The sequence below is a fragment of the Cicer arietinum genome, chromosome 2 (genome assembly GCF_000331145.2).
Source record: "Cicer arietinum cultivar CDC Frontier isolate Library 1 chromosome 2, Cicar.CDCFrontier_v2.0, whole genome shotgun sequence".
In the NCBI taxonomy this organism is placed as follows: Eukaryota; Viridiplantae; Streptophyta; class Magnoliopsida; order Fabales; family Fabaceae; genus Cicer; species Cicer arietinum.
Window position 1 is genome coordinate 4,770,581 of NC_021161.2, and position 21,577 is coordinate 4,792,157.

The window sequence follows — 21,577 nt, forward strand, 5'->3', positions numbered from 1 at the left end:
AGAGGCAGAAAACCTTTAGCGGACTTCCTGCAAGGTATGCCAGCTCAGATTCTGACCAGAGAAGCGGTGATTCCACTGCCAGTTGTCCCCTTCCTCGTTGGCGATCAAGTTCCCTAATGTATGGATACCAGAAAGACTTCTTCCCTTGTTTTTTCTCATACATCAGATACAAGGCCAAGCACGCCAATTCGGAAAATTTATTTGTAGTCAATAGCTCAGCTGCAATAAGGACAAAATCAAAATATATAAGCTCAAAATTTAAACTTCTTCAACAAACCTATAATCAATCTATACTCAACTTTTAATATAACTGAACAATAATGAAACACTGATCAAATTGCCTTATAAATGAATTCAAGATAGTTGCTTGCCATATTCATTTCGAAAAATAAGTATGCATGTTTTGTCACCTCATTTACCCAAACATCTTCAACAAAATTTCTAATACATTTCTGACACTAGACATGATTAACCACAGGAATATAATGCACTGCCATAAAAATATTTATCATATAGCCTAACGTAATAATTCAAGCAGTGTTATCATATAGTGTCGGTAAAGCGTAGTGGAATTTTAACAAACCGCTATTGTTCTGCGATACGCGATTTAGTATAAAGTGTTGTCAAATAGCGGTTATAACACTATAGCATAGCAAAATTTTCGCAATATCTAAAATCATTCAAATCATCATAATGGACATGTTCATGTTGAAAATCTATCAGCCATGAAACACTAAAACCGACCTGTTATTATTATATTTGCTAACCAATGCTCACCAAAAGCATTTAATACCTTATACTAAATTCTCATAACAACTTCAAAAAGGATTAAAATATATTATTGTCTCTGCCGGTGACATTCATTTTTAAATAACTAAAAAATCACACGTGGACCAAATTAAAAATGAATGTAACATATAAGGACTAAAATATATTTCAATCAAAAGAAAGTAACATAAACCTTTCTGTTATCCAGCCATTTTAATTCCTATTAGCACTTCTTATCAGATTAATAAAAAAAAAAAAATTAAAAAGAGAAAGCTATGCGATTCGCATTCTATGTTATAATGGAAAGAAGCACAATGCAAGACATAATAATTGAAAGAAACAGAAGAATTGCATTATTACCAATAGTCTCATTTCCCAAGACACGCTCTAGAGTGACAACCAACGAACTTGGAACCGAGAATGCAACATCCCCCACCTACAAAGAATACAGCCAAATATAATAAGATTGAATAGACAAATTGAGCCTTGAAATTGTAAGTGTCAAAATAGTGTTTCAATTTTAAGTGATAAATGCATCTCTGAAATTATAAAGCGTCAGTCAAAATAGTTTCTCTATTAACTTTTGTCATTAGAGACTATGACACGTAAAATTAATATAAGTAATTTAACAAGCATGGATCCCGAAGTGGCTATCTTGAATTTGGCCCGTGAAGATTAGGGCCGACCTAAAGGTAAGGTCCACCAAGGCAGTTGCCTTATGCCTCTAAAAAGTATAGTTTTTACTTGATAAACAGACCTCCTATTCAACTATTTTCAAAACCAAAATTAATATTATCTTATCTAAAATTAATATTGTCTCAAAAATATTAAATCGATTGGCTTTATTATCAACTGAAAAATAATTATCACACAAAATCGATTACATTAACTCAACAAATAATTATATATTCTAAAACGTCTGAAAAATAAATTTTATACAGAAATTGAATAATTTTACTAAAAGTACTATTATGGACTTTAAAAGGCCTAATCTTAAAATTCGCTTTAGACCTCAACATGCGTTTGGTCAGCCATGCATGAAATACATGAGTTTAGTGAGTGGAGTAAGTTTTCGGTAATGTAGTGTTAATATGGATAACAGCAAAAGTTAACAAATAAACTATTTTGACCAACTTATAATAATTTCATGGGACGTAATTGGTAATTTGTGAAAATCAGGGATTATTTTGAAAATGTTCACAATTTTGATAGCCAAGATGCCATTTCACTCAATATAATATAAGAGTCCCATTCATTTTTCATGTTAAAACATATCAAAAAAACAACAACAAAAATGAACAATTGATATACACTGTCGGTGTAAACAAGTTTTACACCGTCAATAAATAATATAACCATCAAATCGTTACGAACATTTGATTTTAGAGAAAATGGGTCATGCACTATATGTGTAAACTAGCTATACACTCACAGTGAATAGAAACCATTAATTTCATCATCCCACTAAATAATTATTACCGCTATAATTAAAAAAACCACTTAATCATCGGTTTGAGATTGACTATCAGTGTAAAAGTTGTTACATGGAGAGTGCATGGTCATTAAACCCTTTATTTCAATGTTAACTACTTTAAAAGTCATACAAATAAATGGTTGTGATTCATTGACACATTCAAACATTTTACAACAAAAATACCTGAAAATTAAACTAAAAAAATACTTACCACTATGATTACATTCAATTCAACAACTTACATTTCTTAATAGTAATAAAATAAACAAATAAATTAAAAATAAAATCACATGAATTAAACAAACCTGAAGATCTTCACTAGCAGCAACATAGTGTATAGGCTTAAGACTATCATGAAGCGAAGGTTTCTCCTTCAAAACAACCTTACAAGGAGGGAGGCCATGTTTATGCATCCACGCCTTCAAGTCGCCGTCATCTTCCTTGTGCTTCTTGGCGGCTGCGGAGGCGGCAAGTAAAGTGTCGGAGTTGGAGGCGGAACAGAAAGCTCTCCGGCGACGGCGGTTGGTGAAGAATGTGGGTAACGCGGGAAGATGGTGGGAGAAAGGAGGAGGAGCAATTGGAGGGTGGGAAAGTGAGAGACGAGAAAGTTCCATAGGGTTAGGGTTTTGTGGAAATTGGGAAATTTTTTATTGGAGTGTGTAAAAATGATTGATTTTGGTTTTAAGGGAAAGGAAGAAGAGGATGATTTTTAGTAGAAGAGAGAAAAGTTTGAGATATTTTTGGTTGTTGAAGGTTTTGTACCGTTGTGTTGTGTGTGTGAGTGAGTGTGTAATAAAAGGATAAGGAGAGAGAGAGAGAGAGAGAGAGAGAGAGAGAGAGAGAGAAGATGTTTTTTTTTGGAGAGTTGAGCTTTTCTATTAGATTTGGGTTGGAGTTGAAGTTGGAGGAGACAAAAATCTAGGTGATTGTCTTCCTTGATTCCTTAAAATGTAAGTTTATTCGGTACATTTGCATTTGTTTTTCTAAGAGAGTTAAGGAAAATCGAATCCACTTTTTAATACATTCTATTAGTTAAAATTTGTATAGGAATCATTAAATTATACGAGTGTTATATGAATTTTGATCAGTTAAATAGTATCTGTTGAAATATGTGTGTTAAAAAATATATTGGTAATATTATTGAAATTATTTGAAATTATAACTCATTTGTTATTATTACTACTATATTTTTCGCAAAATGTAAGTTTAATGTTTATAAAAATTATCTATAAATATAATTTATTTTTTTAAGTTACTAGACTAGATATATTAATTACATTGAAAGTTTATTAATGTTTTCTACCTATATGTCAATTTTCAAGATTACATGAATAATAATTTTGTCAATTACCGTATAAAAGTAAAATTAAACTCAAGAAGGAGTCTGAATTGAGTTTAAATATTTTTCATGTATAAATAGATTCGATGATTATGTTAACCAACTAGGAGTTTTATTAAGATTTGATGACTAGATTAATCGATTATATAAATAGGAAAAAAAAAACAGTTTAAGTGATGATTTGTTGTGATATTAAAATCTTATTTAAGATCAATATTGTCTTAATAAATAATAAATAAACTCATTTTATTATTAATTTAGAAAAGAAAAAAAAAACAAAATTGATTACGAAAACTTAATAAATTGACTTTAGATTTTAAAAAGTCAAAAATAATAAAATTTAAACAAAAAATCTAATAAAATATAATTATAAACTTCAAAAAGACTTCATTTTGATTTAAAGATAAGAACAGATTAATCATATTGAACTTTTCAAAACCTAGTAAGAAGTGTAACTTTGAATTATAAGAGTGAAATTAGAAATTTAATTTTTTTTAATAATTTTAATAAATTTTATATTTGTTTTTATGAAGAAGAGAGTTCATTATTCTTATTAGTGTCATGTATTCTCACCGACATTTATTTTATATACAAGTCGATCTTTCGTATATGAAAACCTAAATCGGATTTTAATATAAAACTTTCTAAAGACTACAATAGTATTTTAGTAAAATTAATAATTTTTTGTTTATTTTTTACACTTTAAAATATTAAATAATTTATTTAATATTTGTTGAGACAATATTAATTTTAGATAAGATTTTATTAATTTTAATTTAAAAAATATTAAAATGAGGCATTTCTTATTAACTTAAAAATATATATTTGGAGGCTTTTGTATTAAGTTAAAAAAGATATTGTTTTTGAAGCATAAAGCAATTATCTTGACAGCCTAACCTTAGGACCGGCTTGCTTGTGTAACTTCCCTTTTTAAGTTCAAGCCTCTACATATTACTTTATCTACCATATGGAATTTCTCCTATCAAACACAACAGCCCTTATATAAAATAGAGTCACTGTGATCAACAAAACTCTGCAGACAACGTAAAGAATTGTCAACAAAGAGGCAATGAAATTATACTTTCCATTTATGGTGAGTATATAAAGAGATTGTGTTAATCATATGTTCACCGTAAAGCACAAACACCTTACGAGACACCAATACATTTATATTAATAACAATTTAGAAAAACGAAAGTAATTATTTATGTTAGTGTCATGTCGATGCCATACACAAACACATGTTAAATATTATATATGCCTTAAATCTAAAATGTGAGTACTACATATGTTACTTGCTATATTTGGGACAACTTTTTGGAAGGGAGTTCAAACACTAGGCCTTTTGGTTTTGGTGATGCTATATTAGATGGAGTGGATTTTGATATTGAAGGAGGTAGTAAATTTCACTATGCAACACTTGCCACAAAGATACATGATCATTATAATTCAAGTTTTACAAAAAAAGTTATACTTATATGCTGCCCCTAAAATGTCCCTTTAAGATAATATTTACTTTCAAAGGGCACTTTCTATTGGATTTTTTTGACTATGTTTGGATTGAGTTTTGCAACAAACCTAATAGTGCCATCATCACAAGTTTTCATAAATCAATTGCTGCCTATTATTAGGTCACCTAAGTATGGAGGTGTTATGATATGGGATACGTTCCATGATGTGGATATAGCAATCTTGATATAGTTGCAAAATCAGAGAGGAAATGTTTTAAACAAGGGACAAAGTTCCAATTTGTCTGCACTAGCTATTAAATAAAAGTTCAAATTAGAAAGCTAAGGTTTTCTTGTTTTAGCACCTCTATGTTTTCATAGTGCTCCAAAAACTAAAGCACAACTTCTCATTCTCAGCAACATAATAAAATAATGTTATTTTCCAATCTGTCACATTCCTAAACAACCATACAATGTACTTCAAAACAACATTATTTATTCAGAAGTGTATTTTCTTACGACACAATTTGTGTTTTTAACGGAACATAACTTTTTCAGAAGTGTATTTTCTTACGACACAGTTTGTGATTCTAACAGATAATCCGAAGTCATGTTAGGGACAGAGAAAGTTCCTCCCCTACAGTGATGAGTTATCTGAAAAAGTTATTTCCCTTTTTCTAAAATGATCCTTATCCAGGACATAAGAAAATAACTTAACTTAGTTTGATAAGTGTACTTAAGAATATGTTGAGAAACATTCCCACCAAGACCTGAACATATTACTGCATTGTGTTAACCAACAGAGCATAGACGAATGTACAAAAATGCAATGAAGTTTTTAAGTAGTTGACAAGTAAAAACAATAACTCGACATCCACTGAATAATAATAATTCACAACAGAACAAGGTTTTCAATTAGATGGAAAAATCCATTCAGGAGCAAAATAAAACACTCCCCCACTAACAGAACCCAGGTAAGTAATAGTAAAAAAGAAAAGGTTAATGAAACAGGCATCATTCACAGCACCATACAAGCTTTTATGAACAGGTGGCCTATCCTTAAATGTTGAATTTTTGAGGAACGTCATAGTCGTCAAAGTCATATCTCTGTCTCTCTCTTCCAACCTGATAAGAGTCACTCTTGTTAGTTATTAATAATTCTATATACAAGTTCAGATAACTAAATGAAAAACGATTGAACACTACTCACCTTAGACAAGTACAACTGATCACATGCAATTTGTTCGTCCATCGTAGTTAGTTTCTTTGATAGTGACATTATTCTGGACAATAATTAACCATTAAAATAGTTAATTAAAAACTTCTTTGGCAGCATATTTTCATTTCAACTTTTCAGGTGAAACTTGCTGATTGTCATATCAGGTAGTACCGGAAAGCCATTGTACTTGATGAACTTAATATAAAATCATACCTCTGGATTGATGAATCAATATGCTCAATCATTTCACAGGTTTTGTATTGCTCGGGATCTTCTAAGAATCTCACCATTCCATCCTTCTGGTTGATTGATGCATATATCTCACCATCCTGAATCTGTAGTTCAGGAGTACGTTATTATTGGTAAATAAAATGTTGATGCTACGTGAAAATGAAAGGGATGGGGGGGAATTATTTTGAGAACTACCATTTGTAGCACATGCATTTCAGCTTCCTTGGGACCATTTAACTGCACTGTGTTGGCTATGTCTTGGAGAGAGAGGGTCAAGTATGTCTGAGTTAATCTCTGAATATTGCGCTTATACATGGATGATACAACCTGCTTAACCAGTCCAAGGTTGTTGTCCTGAAATAGAAATTTTCAAATAATTTATCAGTCTGTCACATAAATAGGCAGTTTGAGAGAAGGCATGACAAATACTCAGTGTTACCAATGGCGGATGGCGAACCATGGCAAAAAGCCAAAAATCAGCCATAAAACGCCATGGCTTGCCATTCTTCACAAATTGGCCAAGGCAGTTTTCAAAAACTCCACCACCACAATCCGCTATGGCCATTATTTGACAACACTGCAAGTACTACAGAGCATTAGAACTATAAGTTAGACTCAGTGCAGAGCCAAGCTTATAGTCTCAATGCCAGATGCTTCAAATAAAGGATGAGTATGAGAAATAACCCACAGATTCGAACTTTTCTGCATTTGTGTTGACATATGCCTCTAAGTCTGCAATTTTTCCAATGCTATAACTATTTGCCAATTCAAAATAAGGCTGCTCAAAGGGGAGAAAAAATGAATAGACGTCAACAGGGCTCAAGTTATAATCTTTAAAATATATGCTTCAGAGGCAATCAAATCAAATGGTATTCATTTACGTGCTTCAAATTAACCAACCATACTATAGCTAATGGCAAGTTATGTTTCCCTGCAAGTTAATAGTACAACTATTCATAAATAATTAAATTTACAAATACAAAAACATGAGGGAAGCCACAAATGGCATCTAAGATTGGTCTCTGAGAACAGCAACCTAGAAGAAGAAATATTGAAGCAGGCATATTGTAGTAGGGCTACTCATAGGTAATGACAGAATCCATAATCATATGACTCATGTAAAATAGTTTATATATCAGAGCCTGAACTCATCAACCAACAATATTCAGATTATTGAGACCTTTCAAGTTGAAACCACAGCTAGCAACAACACACATTGCAGTTTGAGGAAAACAAATAAAGGGGGGAAAATCAGAAAGCGAGAGAGCACCACTTCCATTCACTGGATTGATAGGCTCCTTTGATGTATAATTTAAAAATGTGTTCAAAATATATTACAAAAGAACATCGGTGTGAATATTTTGATCTAAAATGGTTAAAGGCTTTCCATATTTTTCTAGCCTCAACTGAATTAAAGTCCTACCTGACAAAAGAGTTTCAGGTTCCTTTGAGTGATTGGAGAAGAATACTTGGGAAGACTGGAAGAGATCTGCCACCCAACATATGGCAGGTTAGCTGACTAACTACAAAGAAAGAACCTCATACAATGTAATATGTGAATTAGTCAAAATGAAAAAATTCTAGTGCAATCGCTTGATGAAATGTGGCAAACAAATTATCACTTCTTTCTTAATTATTTTCTGGTATAAATAAGTTCTCAATATTATGTAAGAGCAAAATTCTGATTAAATACCTTCATTAAGCCACATCACCATAGAATAGGAGCAAGAAATAATTTAAAGGCTTACCTGTCCATGACGAATGAGAGAAACCAATACATATTTTTTGTAAGCTTCAACAGCTATAGCATTTATCAAAGACATGGGAGCAGTTACAACCTAGAAAATATTACCAATTAGAAACTGCACACATTGCTGAAACAAATGGTTGACATAATAACAAGGTCAAGAAACATAAGCTATACAAGTTGCAGTAATACATGGATTACTTACATTATGCAGAAGGTCCAATGCTTTCTGAAAGCGCTTCTGTCCAATGCATATCATACCTCTGTAAGAAAGTATAGTCAGACACTGTAGTCTGTATGGAAAATTCTCACTAAGAACTTGTGAAACTGCATAACATGAACCGCTAAATGCTGGTTTGACTATTCAATATTTCAATTTAATAATAATCAAAATACTAGGATAACTTCAGTTGTCGAATCCCATTTCATTTGAATACATTTGCAGGAAGCTACAGAGTCTAGAAGATGGAGATCAAATGAAGACCAGAAAACTACAGAGTCTAGCACACAAATTTCATTTCTTTCTCTCTTCATCATCTCATACTTTTCTTAATCATTTTCTCTTTCCTCTCCCACCCTTATTTTATGGAGAGGCATGATGGAAGGAGACGATCAATTTAACAATATATATCCTTATCATAATATCATATACACAGTACTTTAAATTATTTAAGTTGTGGCAGGTACAAATCAATACGAAAATTGGTTGTAACCTTAATATCAGCTAGAAGAACAAAAGAACCTGGATAACCTGGTTTAAATAGTCTAAAATAATCAAGACCAAAAGCAGTTGGGGGAGAACATTACGACTACAGTTGATATCAAAAGCGTAAAACAGCGAATACAATATCTCAGTACAGCTGCTTAACAATTTGTTATTAGAGGTTGGAGCCTTCCTCCATGTACAGGGAGTGACACCAGCAATGAAGTGTTCCCTGGGATTTGTCATAAGAATTATTGTGCAGCCAGCCCATGTGGGCACTGGGACTGCAGAGCAGAATGGAACCTCTGAAACCCAATTGCAAGGTATGCAACTGACTCCCACATCAAAAGCATTAAATTTTAATGTGGGGTTTAGATAAACCTGGACATCAACTAACTCACACCTATAAGGCAAGTTTTTGTATGACAGGTCTGTAAGTTAAAGGTGTTCGAGTTAGTTAGGATCTCAGTTAGAGAGGTAGTAGTCTATATATAAATAATAGGAAGGGATGAGACGGAGACTATCTTGTCAATTGAAACATCGTTGGGGCCTCTATGCACAAGGAGGTGTAGACCCCCAAAACGTTGCAATTTCTTTTTATAATTAAGAGAATTCTTCCCCAAATCGTCAAATAAAATAACAGATCTCTATCAGTTTGTATCATATAAGAAACAATTGTCATAAGTGACAACCTCAAAGATGCGATTTTGTAAGGCAATGTTTGGATGTGAGACTAAAATCTCCGATTTGAGAGATTTCTATAATGAGGTAAGGGAAATAGGATATGATCATAAAACTCCCAAACCCTCCCTCCTTATCAACTTTTATTAACATTTTAAGATTCCACCAATTTAGGGGACTTCAGAGGAGGACTTCAAACATCCAACTCCCATAGACTTCCACGTGAAATGTACGAAAGACCCACAAGCATTATCATATAGGTAGTTATGTTTTTCACGTGAAATGACATATGAAAGACCCACAAGCATTACCAGTAATGTGAAAAACATATCTACCTATATTTAATTGAAAAAAGAACAAGTCAAATATGTTGAAGAAATTACAGTATACTCTATACTAACAAAAATGAAAAACAGAAATATGAACAAATACTCCATCTATCTTTCTTTTCCACCTAAGAAGACAAAGAAAAGAAGAAAGCAACGCACCCGTAATAACAGTAGAGATAAAGGTCTCGTGGATGGTCTACTTCAAAAATATCATCATCCAATATGGACAAACCAGTTTTGTAGCATTTTGCCAACAAGCAAAGCAGAAGAAACTCTGCATGCAGGGGAGTCAAATGCTCCCTGGAGACTTGAAGTTTCTGAAGAGCAGTTAACAAAGGAGCCACCCCGCGTATGGGAGCTTCCAGCAGCATTACTTGTTCCTTCAACCTCTTGCATACAGATACAACTACAACAGCCCAAAAACAATGAAATAAAAAAACAAAATCACACAAAGAAATAGTAATTCTTGTATGAGTATAATATCTATTAAGTATAACCAATCAAAAACTCAAGATACATATAATAATAAAACGAAGTCAAAGCCCTTGTTTATGTTATTTTGATCTTAAGCTTTTAATGGATTGTGATTCAAAATTATTTCAAAAGAAAACTAATCATGCTTCTTTACCTGTCCCCTTTCTGGTCCCTCCTATTCAAATGAAAACTTTTTCAAAAAAAAATAGTCTCTTTCTTATTCAAACAAAATAACTTCTCTCATGTAAGTTTTCTTTAAACCAGTTTGACAACTTCAAATCAAAGAGAATCAGACATGGAAGGAAACAGTAAAACAAAAAATAACTATAAAATGACATCACTGCGGGTTTTCCACAAATATCCAGCCATATTTAACCATTTTTCCATGTCATAATGTTTGTTCTCAAAACTTGTTTACGTCATGGTAAGACGGTAAAACAGATTCTATGGATAAACAGTTAATGAACTCAATGAGACAATATTAAACCCCATTATATCAACATGAAAAGGAAGTACATTTATCAGGTGCCAACCGAATTTGCTCTACACTGCAAGCATGGATAAAGTTGTTAATGATAGGAACTACACCCTCCTCAGCTTGCTGATTCGAAATCGAAGTAGCGGTGAATGCATCTCTGTAACCATAAACATATATCTCCAATTAATTAAAAACGGAAAAAGAGAAATTCACTATTCCATAACAAACAAAACATGCACAAGAACAAGATTTGAGAAACAGTTAATAATAAACTCCAACGCAAGCACTTCCAAAAAAATAATATCAATCTTTTTAAACAATTATTACTTTCTCTTTATCCTACAAGTTGAAATGAAATTCTGCATCTCAAATTTTCGGAAACTTAATTAACTTCTCTATATAAAACTCCTATAAGCTTATAAACACTTCTTCGTAAATAAAGAACTACGAAATATATTAATTGAAAAACACAAATATACTAGGATCAGGGATCCAACTCCTCTAAAGGGAAAAAGTCACATTAGAGTGTAAAGTGAACATTATCAAACATTGATTAGCAAATCAAAGATGGATATTATAGGTACATCATAAGAATTCAGGAATTTATTGAAATAACGTTCATTATTTTTCTTACTTTATTCACTTTTGAGGAGCCAAACTCCTGACTCCTTCAAGGTGAGCAGCTTACTTTAGAGTCTAAAGTAGTTAACAATTAATATCAATCATTAATGAATAAATCAATGGTTAATTTTATATTTTGCATGTACATACATGACAAATTACAAATGTGTTGGAATAACAATAATTCATCTTCTTACTTTACTCTCAACTCAATTCAGAGGAACCAAATCTCATATACCAATACCATAAGCTACTCAACATTGGGAATAAATTAAGAGAACTAGAAGATATATTTTAATTGAAACCGTTGTTATTGAATGACCTATAGCAGTGGAGGGATTTCAACAATCCGCCATGGCCATTTTACATGTGAAGGCAGCAAAAATTAGCGGTTTTGGCCTGTCAGCCAAGGACAATCATCCGACATTGACAGCATTGATTGAAACACACAAACATATACTAGGATCTGATAAAGTGCGCAGCTCACTTTAGAATCTAAAGTAATTAGTATTAATCATTGATGAATAACTGAATGGTTAATTTTACACTTTACACACACATACAAAACAAATTATGAGTTTGTTCAAATAAAAACCATTCATTTTTCTTTCTCCACTCTCAATCTCTATAGCACTGACACTTTTAATCAAATGCATACCTCGTGTCAAACACTGACACAACAATGACACATTGATTACATTCAATTAAATCATTTTCTCATATTATTACGGACGTGTCAGTGTCTTGTGTATGCGTCCGTATCCATGCTTCATAATTCTTGATTCACTATTCACTTTAGAGGAGTAAAATTCCACATACTAATACTAGAAGCTAATCAAAATGTGAGACTAAATTCAAAACAAATAATAAAAACCTAAGCAAAAAAGTATATATTCCAGAAACTAGGGTTTTAACATTTAAGCAGCAGCAACAACAACAAAAAATACATAAAAATGGAGAATATATTAATAACAAAATAAGGTGTAACAAATAATTTGATTTTGTTTTAGTAGAAGAAAAAAAGCAAAAAAAGAAAAGGATGAAAAGTGAGGATTAGTTACAGGATATAGAGAAAACCGAGGGAGTGAAGGGAAGGATCAAGGAGAGAGAGAAGCGAAGACAAACGAGTTGAGTCGGAACGGAGCGAGTCTTCGGATTGTTTCAGGATTGTATGAAGGCGATTGATATCAGCGGAGGAGCTCGATAGCCCTTGGATTTGAGCAACCAATGCTTCGAGAGGATCCATGCCACACGTTATGACTCGGTTCGACTCGTTCGTTTGTTATAGTAGCGATTTTCGAACTCGATGGCTCACTCGAAGTTTTGCAATTCTTAAGGGAGTGTTTGGTTGAAGCGGAGAGAGGGGTTTCAATTGAGTGGAGAGGGAAGGAATGATGTATAATAGTATTGTATTTTATGGTGTAAGAAGACATGGAAGAGATTTTAGTGACATTGGGAAATATAAATTTGATTCTTTTTTTGGGTTAATTTTTTTTAGTATTTAATGTCCTATATATTAAATAAAAAATTATATTTCTAGTTAAAAAATAAATTAAATAAGTGTTTTAATCATTCAAATTTGATTTAATTATCGTTTTAATCTTTATTTTTATCAATTTAAAAAATTAGTTATTTATTTTAAAATTTAACATTTTTTGTTTTTGGTTATGATTTTATGACTAAAAATTGATAATGTAACATGCTTTAGATAACTTGACACATGACATGATGTAAAATGATTAATATATTTGAAATCGTAATAAAATTCTCTAAAAACTTAACTTTAAATTTTGAAATTTTTGTAAATTAATAACATATGAATAACTAATGCATCTAAATGTTTCTATATCATAAAAGTATATGTCACATCATTTAAAATATATCAAATCGTTATTTTTTTTAATTTAAAAATCTATTGGAGTGACTAAAATTATCGACTTTCAGAATATGAAGACCAATTATGTGAATAGGTTAAAATAGAGACACCAAAACTGTAATTAAACCTTAAAATTTTAAAAGTTGAGTTATAAACAAAATTCAATGGTTTAACTTTAAAAAAGTTCAAGCAAGAGAGTAAACGTAAATCGTTGTGTAAAGATGTGAAGCTCGAAGCAACAGTGGTTCGAGGGAACATGTGAGGTGTCAAGACTTCAAAGTCAAATGAAAAATACGGATCTCAAAGGTGAATACTTAGAAAGTTTTTGCACTAGAAACTTAATAAAAAAAGTTGAAAGGCAGATGAAGAAGTTAGAAGAAGAATCCACGTGGCATGCCAAACAAGGACTAGCTGCTGTAAGTTTTAGTCTATAAATAAGAGTTTTATTTTTAGTTTTATGGAACACGCAGTTCATTCAGAAAATTGCCTATAAGATGTACACATCAAATTCAATTTGTTTGACTTTTCGAATGCTAATGTATATTCACATTTCTCATTAATACAATTATTTCCTTTTATAAATTTTTTTCCCTTGTTTATATTTTTGCCTTTTTTACTTTGGTCTTCATAACAACTTAAATTGATTCCATAAATCTATCAACTTAGAGTTAGTAAGGATCTAATTTGAGTACTAAATTAATCTTCAAATTCATTTGATGAAATAGTCAAATACGACAATCAACAGACTGGTTAATTTAGTGTATTCAATCTTGACTATTCAATTTGTCATATCGTATTATAAGGTTTTTAAATCAACGATAGTTATCTAATTATATGATATTGTGGCAAAGTATGATTGAATGACATTGTAAAGTTATTTTCCAGTATTAGTGCACTCCCTTATTCTCTTTTAAGTTTGCAAAATAAAATTTAGTTACTGGAATTTGAAAAATATAAATTAATTTTGTCATTTATTCAAATTTTACAACACATTTTAAAGGTTTAGATTAAATTGTTTGGTATATTCGTTATACTATTTTATAAATTTAAGAGATTTAATTGGTTGATGTTAATAATTTCAATGATTAAGATGATTATTTACTGATAAATTATTTTATCATTTCACAAATAAAATAATATTCATATTTAAATGTTAAATAAATATATTTTCTTCTTATCAGTTTTGTAGAGTAGTTAAAATTAATCTAGAATACATGGGATATAAGTTTCACTTGATAGTGGGTTTGAGAGAGTAAATGAGATAAGTGATAATTGATAATGAGTTAACCTTCTTATACTCATTCACCATTTCACATAACATTAACATATACCAATATTCGTCACCTGATCCAAACATCATCAATTTGAATCAAATTGAGTCAGGTGCAATCAGATCTAGAGTTGGTTTTGAGTAAAATAAGGGTTGGATAGGATGAATGTGTTTTGAACTACCAGACGACTTTTGTCCTAAGGAGATCTATCTTAGATAATGCAATGACAACAATAGAGAATAGAATATTTGGTACATAAAATGAAAGACTAGAGCTGTCAACGGGGATATTGCTCTTAAAATTGATATTTATAAAGCTTATATAGAGTGGATTGAAGTTATTATATTAAGCAAGTTATGATGAAGATGAGTTTTGTAGAAAGTTGGATTCGGCGGATCATGCAATGTATGGATTCAATGCAATATTCAATTTTGTTGAATGTTGATCATGTAAACATCGTCAATTTTTGGAGAAGTCTCGTGGAGTTATAATGTGAAGTCTCGTGGAGTTACAATGTGATTTGGTGGAGTTGGAGTGGCAAAGAAGTTGCCAGTTCAACTTTTTCTCCTAACAAACTTAACAACTAATTACTAACATTGGTTATTTAAAAAAAAATTATTCAAGAAATCTCCAGTAAAAAGATCTATGTTAGGAGGACCATAATGCTTCAGTTCACCATGCTGAGAGGAATGAATTGTTTTACATCATGCTGAGATCTATGTTTGGGGATAATTGTTTTTATTTTTCAAGGCTAAAGAAGATGAGGGCCATGAGGCCAATATTATGAAGGGTCTGATTGACACTTATGACTTATGAGAAAGCTTCTAGTTTGTTGATTAATTTTCAGAAATCAGAGGTGTTATTCAGCAGAAATGTCGCAAGGGATGTGAAACTGGTAACCTCAATATTGGACATGCAAATATGTTTGGACATCAAGAAATGTTGGGGGTTTCCTTCTATGATAGACAGAAGCAAAAAAAACTATATTTAGTTTCATTAAGGGCAGAGTGCAATGCAAATAAATTCCTACAATGGTAGAAGTATATCCATAGTAGGAAAAGATGTCGTGATCAAATTTGTTCTCCACTTTATCCCTACTTATCCACTCTATCTCTACTTATTTTATGAGTATATTCCTCATTCCCTTTTCTCTTTTTGGAATGAAGTTACCTTATGAACTCATTTTGGTAAAGCCCTAGAGGAGGTGGTTGCTCCTTTGTATTTACTTCTATACTTCAAAAACATTTATAAACACTTTTCCACAAATAAAAAACTTTTTTTTTAAAATTTATAAAACTCACACACTAAGAACTAATCTAAACCAGTTCTCAAATTAGTCCTTATTCCTCGAAAGGCATTAAGTAAAATCAAAACAATCCAAATTAATCTCATGTATCATTTTGATGTCACTTTACATATTTGGAAGAATTATTTGATGTCTTCCATCTTTGAAATATTAAAAATTGATGCCAAACTTTGTCCTTAAAATATATGTCAAATGTAACTTGAAGCATTATCACAAAGAATTTGCTACTTTATGTAATGCTCTTATAAGGATACTTTTAAAACAAAAGAATTCCAACACAATTCAATATGGCATTGCAAAAAATTTCCAAAAGCAAAGAGATAAAGATGGCTTTTCATTCAAACTATAACTCATAGGTCAGGACCAACCCCAATGAGCAAACACCGTTTTCATGCACACTCTTCTTGTGCTTCGATCTTTTTGCCATTCTTCATTTCATCGGCAATCTGTTGTCGCTGCTCAGCATTCTCTTGTTGCTGCTCCGCTTTTTTCTGTGCCCGAATCATTGCACGCCTTGCTCGGGGTCGCATTTCTCGTACTTGTCTAGGAGGCATCTCGTAAGGTTCAAGTGGCCGATCACTAAAAGGGTGTTCACTGCCAGGAAAGATCCTTAATTTTCGATCCCTATCCTACATACATTAGCAATAATGCAAGGAAATGCAACTTAGAAGATCAATTCTTCAATAATGTATAACCCATAAACAAAATATCAGAAATAAGCTCTAACAAGAGGAAAATAAAATAATAGAAAATCACAGCTATCAATACAACAATCCTTTGGTAATTGAACCTTCATCTCTGGACATCTATGAAAATGACTTAATGGAGATAACACTTATCTTCAATGCCCTTATCTCTTTTATAATCCAAGTGCTAGCAAAATACTAAAGTTTAAACATGGGATCCTATGATGAATAGAAGGAACAACTAATCATGAAATTGGCTGGGATTTGGCCCAACTAGTAAATAAACAAAAAGTCAAGTGTTCAGTTCCTGTTGGAGATCACGATACCATTCCTATAGGTCGACTTTCATTGGCCGGTCATTGATTAGTACCATTCTAGTATTCTACGTCCTTGCAGAAACTTGAGGGATGCTCTAACCTAAAAAAATGTGGTACGACTACTCTCCCCTAAACCTCCTATTGATCCCTAAAATGAAATTCTTCTAGCTCATCCATCATGAATTTTAATTATGATATGGGCATACTCTTTTGTCACATATTTAAGGTTTACTGATGAAAGTTTTGGTGGTAAAACTTTCTAAGAAATTAAGGTCACTTGCTCCTATTTGATTGATGTGGAATGACGAAATTCAATTTTCAGTTGCCAAATTTACAATTCAAAATGGATGACAACAGGAAGTTCAACAAAGTTGTTAGAGGACTGCCATTTTAAAATCCAGGATAAAAACAAGTCAAGAAACTTGCTCCAGCAACAAAGGAGGAATAGTTCTTGTCTCATACTCCAAATAGTTGGATTACACTCTCTAATTGAGAAGAAATAGTGAATGTGACAGGAGACAAGGTTTGCTGCTAAAGTGGTTGTGATATTTTAAAGGATACATTGCCTTAATACTCTGTCCTCATTTATTTTAGTTCTTTTGAAATGTGATTTTTCAAAGGATACATTTCCTTGAATAGATTGTAAGAGATTTGAACACGAAAAAATATATTTTAAATTTTGGAATTTAGTCAGGTCTTATAATTATTTTGGAAGTATAATTGTAGAGATATTTTAGAAAACTATGAGTTCAACTTGTTATAATTAATTTATAATAATGCTACTTGCGGAGCACCGTTTGGGAAAACCATTAGGTCCCTACCCCAAGATCAATTTCATTCACCACTACAGATTCCCTCGAGCCACTGTCATTAGATTTGATTCCTATAGTAGTAACCAGTTCTGGAAATCATAACCAAACATCCTTGAGATGTCATTTCATATTGTTCGGAGATTTCTATTTTTGGTCTCAACTCTCAAATAGGACTCTACTCTTCCAAAATTCAATTCGACAATGAAAAAACACTTTCAATCTGGCCACCAGTAATTTAACTTCATACTCAATTAAAAGAAATTCCCAAAAACATTGGTCTACAAAGCACTTACATCACGCAGTTTGTTTCTAGGCAGCATACGTAGAACAGCTTTGCGAATAACATCTGTAGGGTCTAACGCCATCTGATCTTTCAAAGTTCTTTTCTTAAGGTGGCCGACATACCTACATGACACTACTTTATGTCAAAAATAGTATCAACAATGCTAAAAGATTATGTGGCAGATGAAACCAGATACAAAATAACAATCATAATATTGGAGGAAGAATTTCATAGAAGATATAGATCTAAATCATTATAAAAACATTTGATTCATAAGAAGCCTAATATATTACAGATATATTATTTGGTTCTAACAAAAAGTATTAAATGTAGTAATGCAAAAAACTTGCCCAGTATGCCAGTAGTAGACCTTGTCAGTAAGTTTTCTCCCAGTCACGCAAATATCCTTGGCATTAAGCACAATGCACATATCGCCATCATCACGATTAGGAGTATAAGTTGGCTTATCCTTTCCTTGAACAACAGTAGCTATTTGAGATGCTAACCTCCCAAGAATCTACATGATGAATATATGAATTAACAAAATGATCTAATGAGTTATGACTTCAAAAATGCAAATCACTGAGTTACAGATCACACTCCAGCCAGATGCACATCAAAAGTCCATAAGATGTCCGAAGGTTGGAAACCTCAAAATGGTCCACCAATACCGGTTCATGGATTTATCTACTGAGAGAAATAATTGCTCGAAATAATTTAGATAAAATAAAGTATATGATCCCTTCTGAACTAACTCTTTAACTAGATATTGCAAAAGATATATATTCATTCTGAATCATTATCAAGTGAAATTTCCATGAAAATGCCTTGTCCTATTATGTTGGTAACTCTTTAATACAACACGGGGATATGACAAATTTTAAAAAACTTGGATACAACACAAGTATAATACAACTAGTAAAATTAACATAGAGCACAAATCCTAAAACAAATGAAAGAATTAAAATTTTCAAAGTGAACACAGAGTAGCTATATAAACATATTAAAATGTTATGTTATACTTTATTTAGTTATTCTGGTATTCCTATCTGTATTGGTATAACTCAAAAACTCAAAGCAAAAAAGTTATGACAAGCAGCTAGAAATCCAAAGCATCCTACGTGGATATGTGTCGATATGGGAACAACTACTATTTTAAAGAGGTTCTACTTCCTAACTCTTCTTTGATTTTCAATCCTAGTAGTACATAATATGAAGCCAATCAGCAAAATGATTGAGAACCATTTAATGAACCTACAATCTCACATTTTATTCTTTTCTCAAAAGACAAATGTAGCCAATAAAAAAGAAGTGCGACCATAATATATTCTACAAGTCCAACAAAAGCTAACTCTGCAACAAGACTTAAAAAAAGCAATTACTCAATTCTTACTCCCTCTATCCCACAATATAGTTTATTTTAGCAAAACAAAAATGTCTCATTTTATATCTTCTTTAATATGTTGTTTCACAATCTCAATGAAGTATTAATTTTGTTTTTCCTATCATACCCCTACCAATTAATTACTCTATGTTTTTTCAATCCTTGTAATCTCCCTTTCCCATATCATTTATAAATGCAGATAGTGAAAGGTAGTTTCAGAAAATAAGCCATAATTTTTATAAAATCAACAAAATTAACTACATTTCTTACAGTAAAAAAAACAACATTTCATAATTTGTTGCGTGTGACTTATATTATGAGGCAAAGGGAGTAGTACATCAAAATCATCATTTCATGGTCACACTGACACTCACACTCACTCCCTGTTTGTATATTCAGGAAAAAACTGTACAATCACCTGACCCTTGGCGTCGAAAACCCGCCACCGCAGACCGTCAAGATTAATGCGTTTAATCCCAGCTGCAGCTCTCTGAAAACACAAAGCAGCAGTTTACACAATAAAATTCCAAAAAAGATTAAATTTTCACAAGTACATTTTCACAAACAGTTGGCATGCATATTTTTGAATTTGAATAAACATAGTTCCTAAGCAAAAGGGATATTCAAAATTAGTTACCTTTAGGTTGAAGGAATTAAGCATCTTCATTTTTGGCTATGTTTCTTTGGTCGATCTTTTACCTATAAGCAACAATTAGAAGATGTAAATAAATATAAATGAAGCTGTATAGAGTTGTGAAGGGTGTAAAACAGTGATTGAGAATGGAAGGAAAATGAAAGAAAAAAAAGAAAGAAAGAGAATGAGTGTACAAGTAAGTAGAAGGGTTGAGGAACAGAAAACGCAAAATTGCTTCGATTATTTTTTCTCCTTGGTTCTATGGTGTAAATTTTTTCTATTAGATTTTGATTTTATTTTTTTTTTATTTCGAATCAATTGATATTGTAAATTTTTTTAAGTTAAAAGAGTGATTTTAAGGTAAAATAGTTTAGGAGTGGCATAAAAACTAAAATGATTTATGATTAATTAATTTTATAAACATGATTTTAGTTAAAAATTAATTAAATTAAAAGTTATTTATATTTAAAACATTAGATATATTCTCGTAAAAATGATTCGAATAAATTAGGTTTAATAGTTATCTATTGTTGGTGTAAACAATTTATACTGCCATTTATTGATTATTTGATTATTGATTTATGAAAATTACAATTATATAATATAATTATACGATCAACGTTTCATATTAACTTAGAGAATAAAATTAGTTTACATAGTTACTGCGCGTCTTCTTTCTATAATAAATTAAAGAATATCAAAATCATTTTTAATCATCCAAAATAAATTTAGATTGTCCAAAAAAAAGTATTACCAAATATACATTTAGTGTGTGTTAGGTTTTGTTAGGTTTAGTAGTGATAAAAATAAAATGATTTTTGTTAAAAATATGTTTAAAGTAAAATAATTTATATTTGTATACATTTGTTAATAAATGAGTTGAATAATAAATTTTAAACTAAAGATCAACTATAGATGTAAAAACTACAAATTACAGCTTAACATCTGTTCTATTGTATTTTATAGCATAATATTAGCTTTAATAGTGTTTATCGGAATTTATCCAAATTTCTATTTGCAATATTTATGTTTTATATTAAGCATTATTATATATTTTATCCATGTCATAAAATTTCTACTAGATTTTACATTCACTTTTGTTATGTTGTATATTTCAAAATTTAGATTTTAAAAGAATTGTATTATTAAAAGTTAATTTAAAAAAATAAATGTTCAAACAAAGTTGTTAATTACTTTTGTTATAGTATGGATTATTATTATTAGGCTAAAATAATTTTGTATCTCTTGTCTTAATTATTTTTAGTTTTAATTTGTTTTATAATATTCAAAAGTATCAATCGAGTCTCTCTTTTTTTTTTTTGTTCAAAATTAATTTTTAGTCTCTTTTTTTTTAAAATTATGTTTTTGATCCCTACTTTATAAGTTGTAGAATTTGATGAGTCATCTTCATTTTTCTTGATGTGATATATTCATTCATGACATTGCACCGACACATCAGAATTGAATAAAATAAAAGTGTTCAATGTTGTTTTATT

The 21,577-nt window shown here is 31.1% G+C and overlaps 3 protein-coding genes and 1 pseudogene across 6 annotated transcripts in view; 1 reads left to right on the forward strand and 3 right to left on the reverse strand.

The window, feature by feature from the left end:
* LOC101499532 (uncharacterized) overlaps positions 1-3,099 on the reverse strand; it is a 7,156-nt gene extending 4,057 nt beyond the window's left edge. Inside the window, exons 1-3 of one of the 3 annotated variants that reach the window (XR_012162024.1) lie at positions 2,548-3,099; positions 1,129-1,204; positions 14-219 (exon numbers count right to left, since the gene is read on the reverse strand). Coding sequence is in view for 1 of the 3 variants with exons in the window: in XM_004489536.4 (XP_004489593.1) it covers positions 14-219; positions 1,129-1,204; positions 2,548-2,856 (591 nt within the window). In the remaining 2 variants the exon portion in view is untranslated. The remainder of the gene's footprint in view (positions 1-13; positions 220-1,128; positions 1,205-2,547) is intronic. The other 2 variants (XR_012162023.1, XM_004489536.4) reach the window with 2 other exon arrangements.
* A 1,754-nt stretch (positions 3,100-4,853) lies between these two features.
* Positions 4,854-5,282, forward strand: LOC101508919 (acidic endochitinase-like; annotated as a pseudogene).
* A 601-nt stretch (positions 5,283-5,883) lies between these two features.
* LOC101500162 (COP9 signalosome complex subunit 3) lies at positions 5,884-12,945 on the reverse strand. Its single transcript, XM_004489537.4, has 11 exons — positions 12,574-12,945; positions 10,930-11,048; positions 10,099-10,345; positions 8,432-8,489; positions 8,228-8,317; positions 7,903-7,968; positions 7,168-7,257; positions 6,675-6,833; positions 6,462-6,583; positions 6,240-6,312; positions 5,884-6,154 (listed from the first exon to the last, which is right to left on the reverse strand). The coding sequence occupies exons 1-11, from the start codon at positions 12,756-12,758 to the stop codon at positions 6,089-6,091; spliced, it is 1,275 nt and encodes a 424-aa protein (XP_004489594.1). The 5' UTR covers positions 12,759-12,945; the 3' UTR covers positions 5,884-6,088.
* A 3,076-nt stretch (positions 12,946-16,021) lies between these two features.
* On the reverse strand, positions 16,022-20,405 carry LOC101500483 (uncharacterized). 2 transcript variants are annotated; one of them, XM_004489539.3, is made up of 6 exons: positions 20,276-20,405; positions 20,085-20,146; positions 19,866-19,937; positions 18,414-18,580; positions 18,074-18,185; positions 16,022-16,594 (listed from the first exon to the last, which is right to left on the reverse strand). In XM_004489539.3, the coding sequence occupies exons 2-6, from the start codon at positions 20,112-20,114 to the stop codon at positions 16,355-16,357; spliced, it is 621 nt and encodes a 206-aa protein (XP_004489596.1). In that variant the 5' UTR covers positions 20,115-20,146; positions 20,276-20,405; the 3' UTR covers positions 16,022-16,354. The 2 variants fall into 2 exon arrangements, with proteins under 2 accessions (XP_004489596.1, XP_004489595.1); XM_004489538.4 differs by lacking the exon at positions 20,276-20,405 and having other exon boundaries at positions 20,085-20,275.
* Between the last annotated feature and the right edge of the window lie 1,172 nt (positions 20,406-21,577).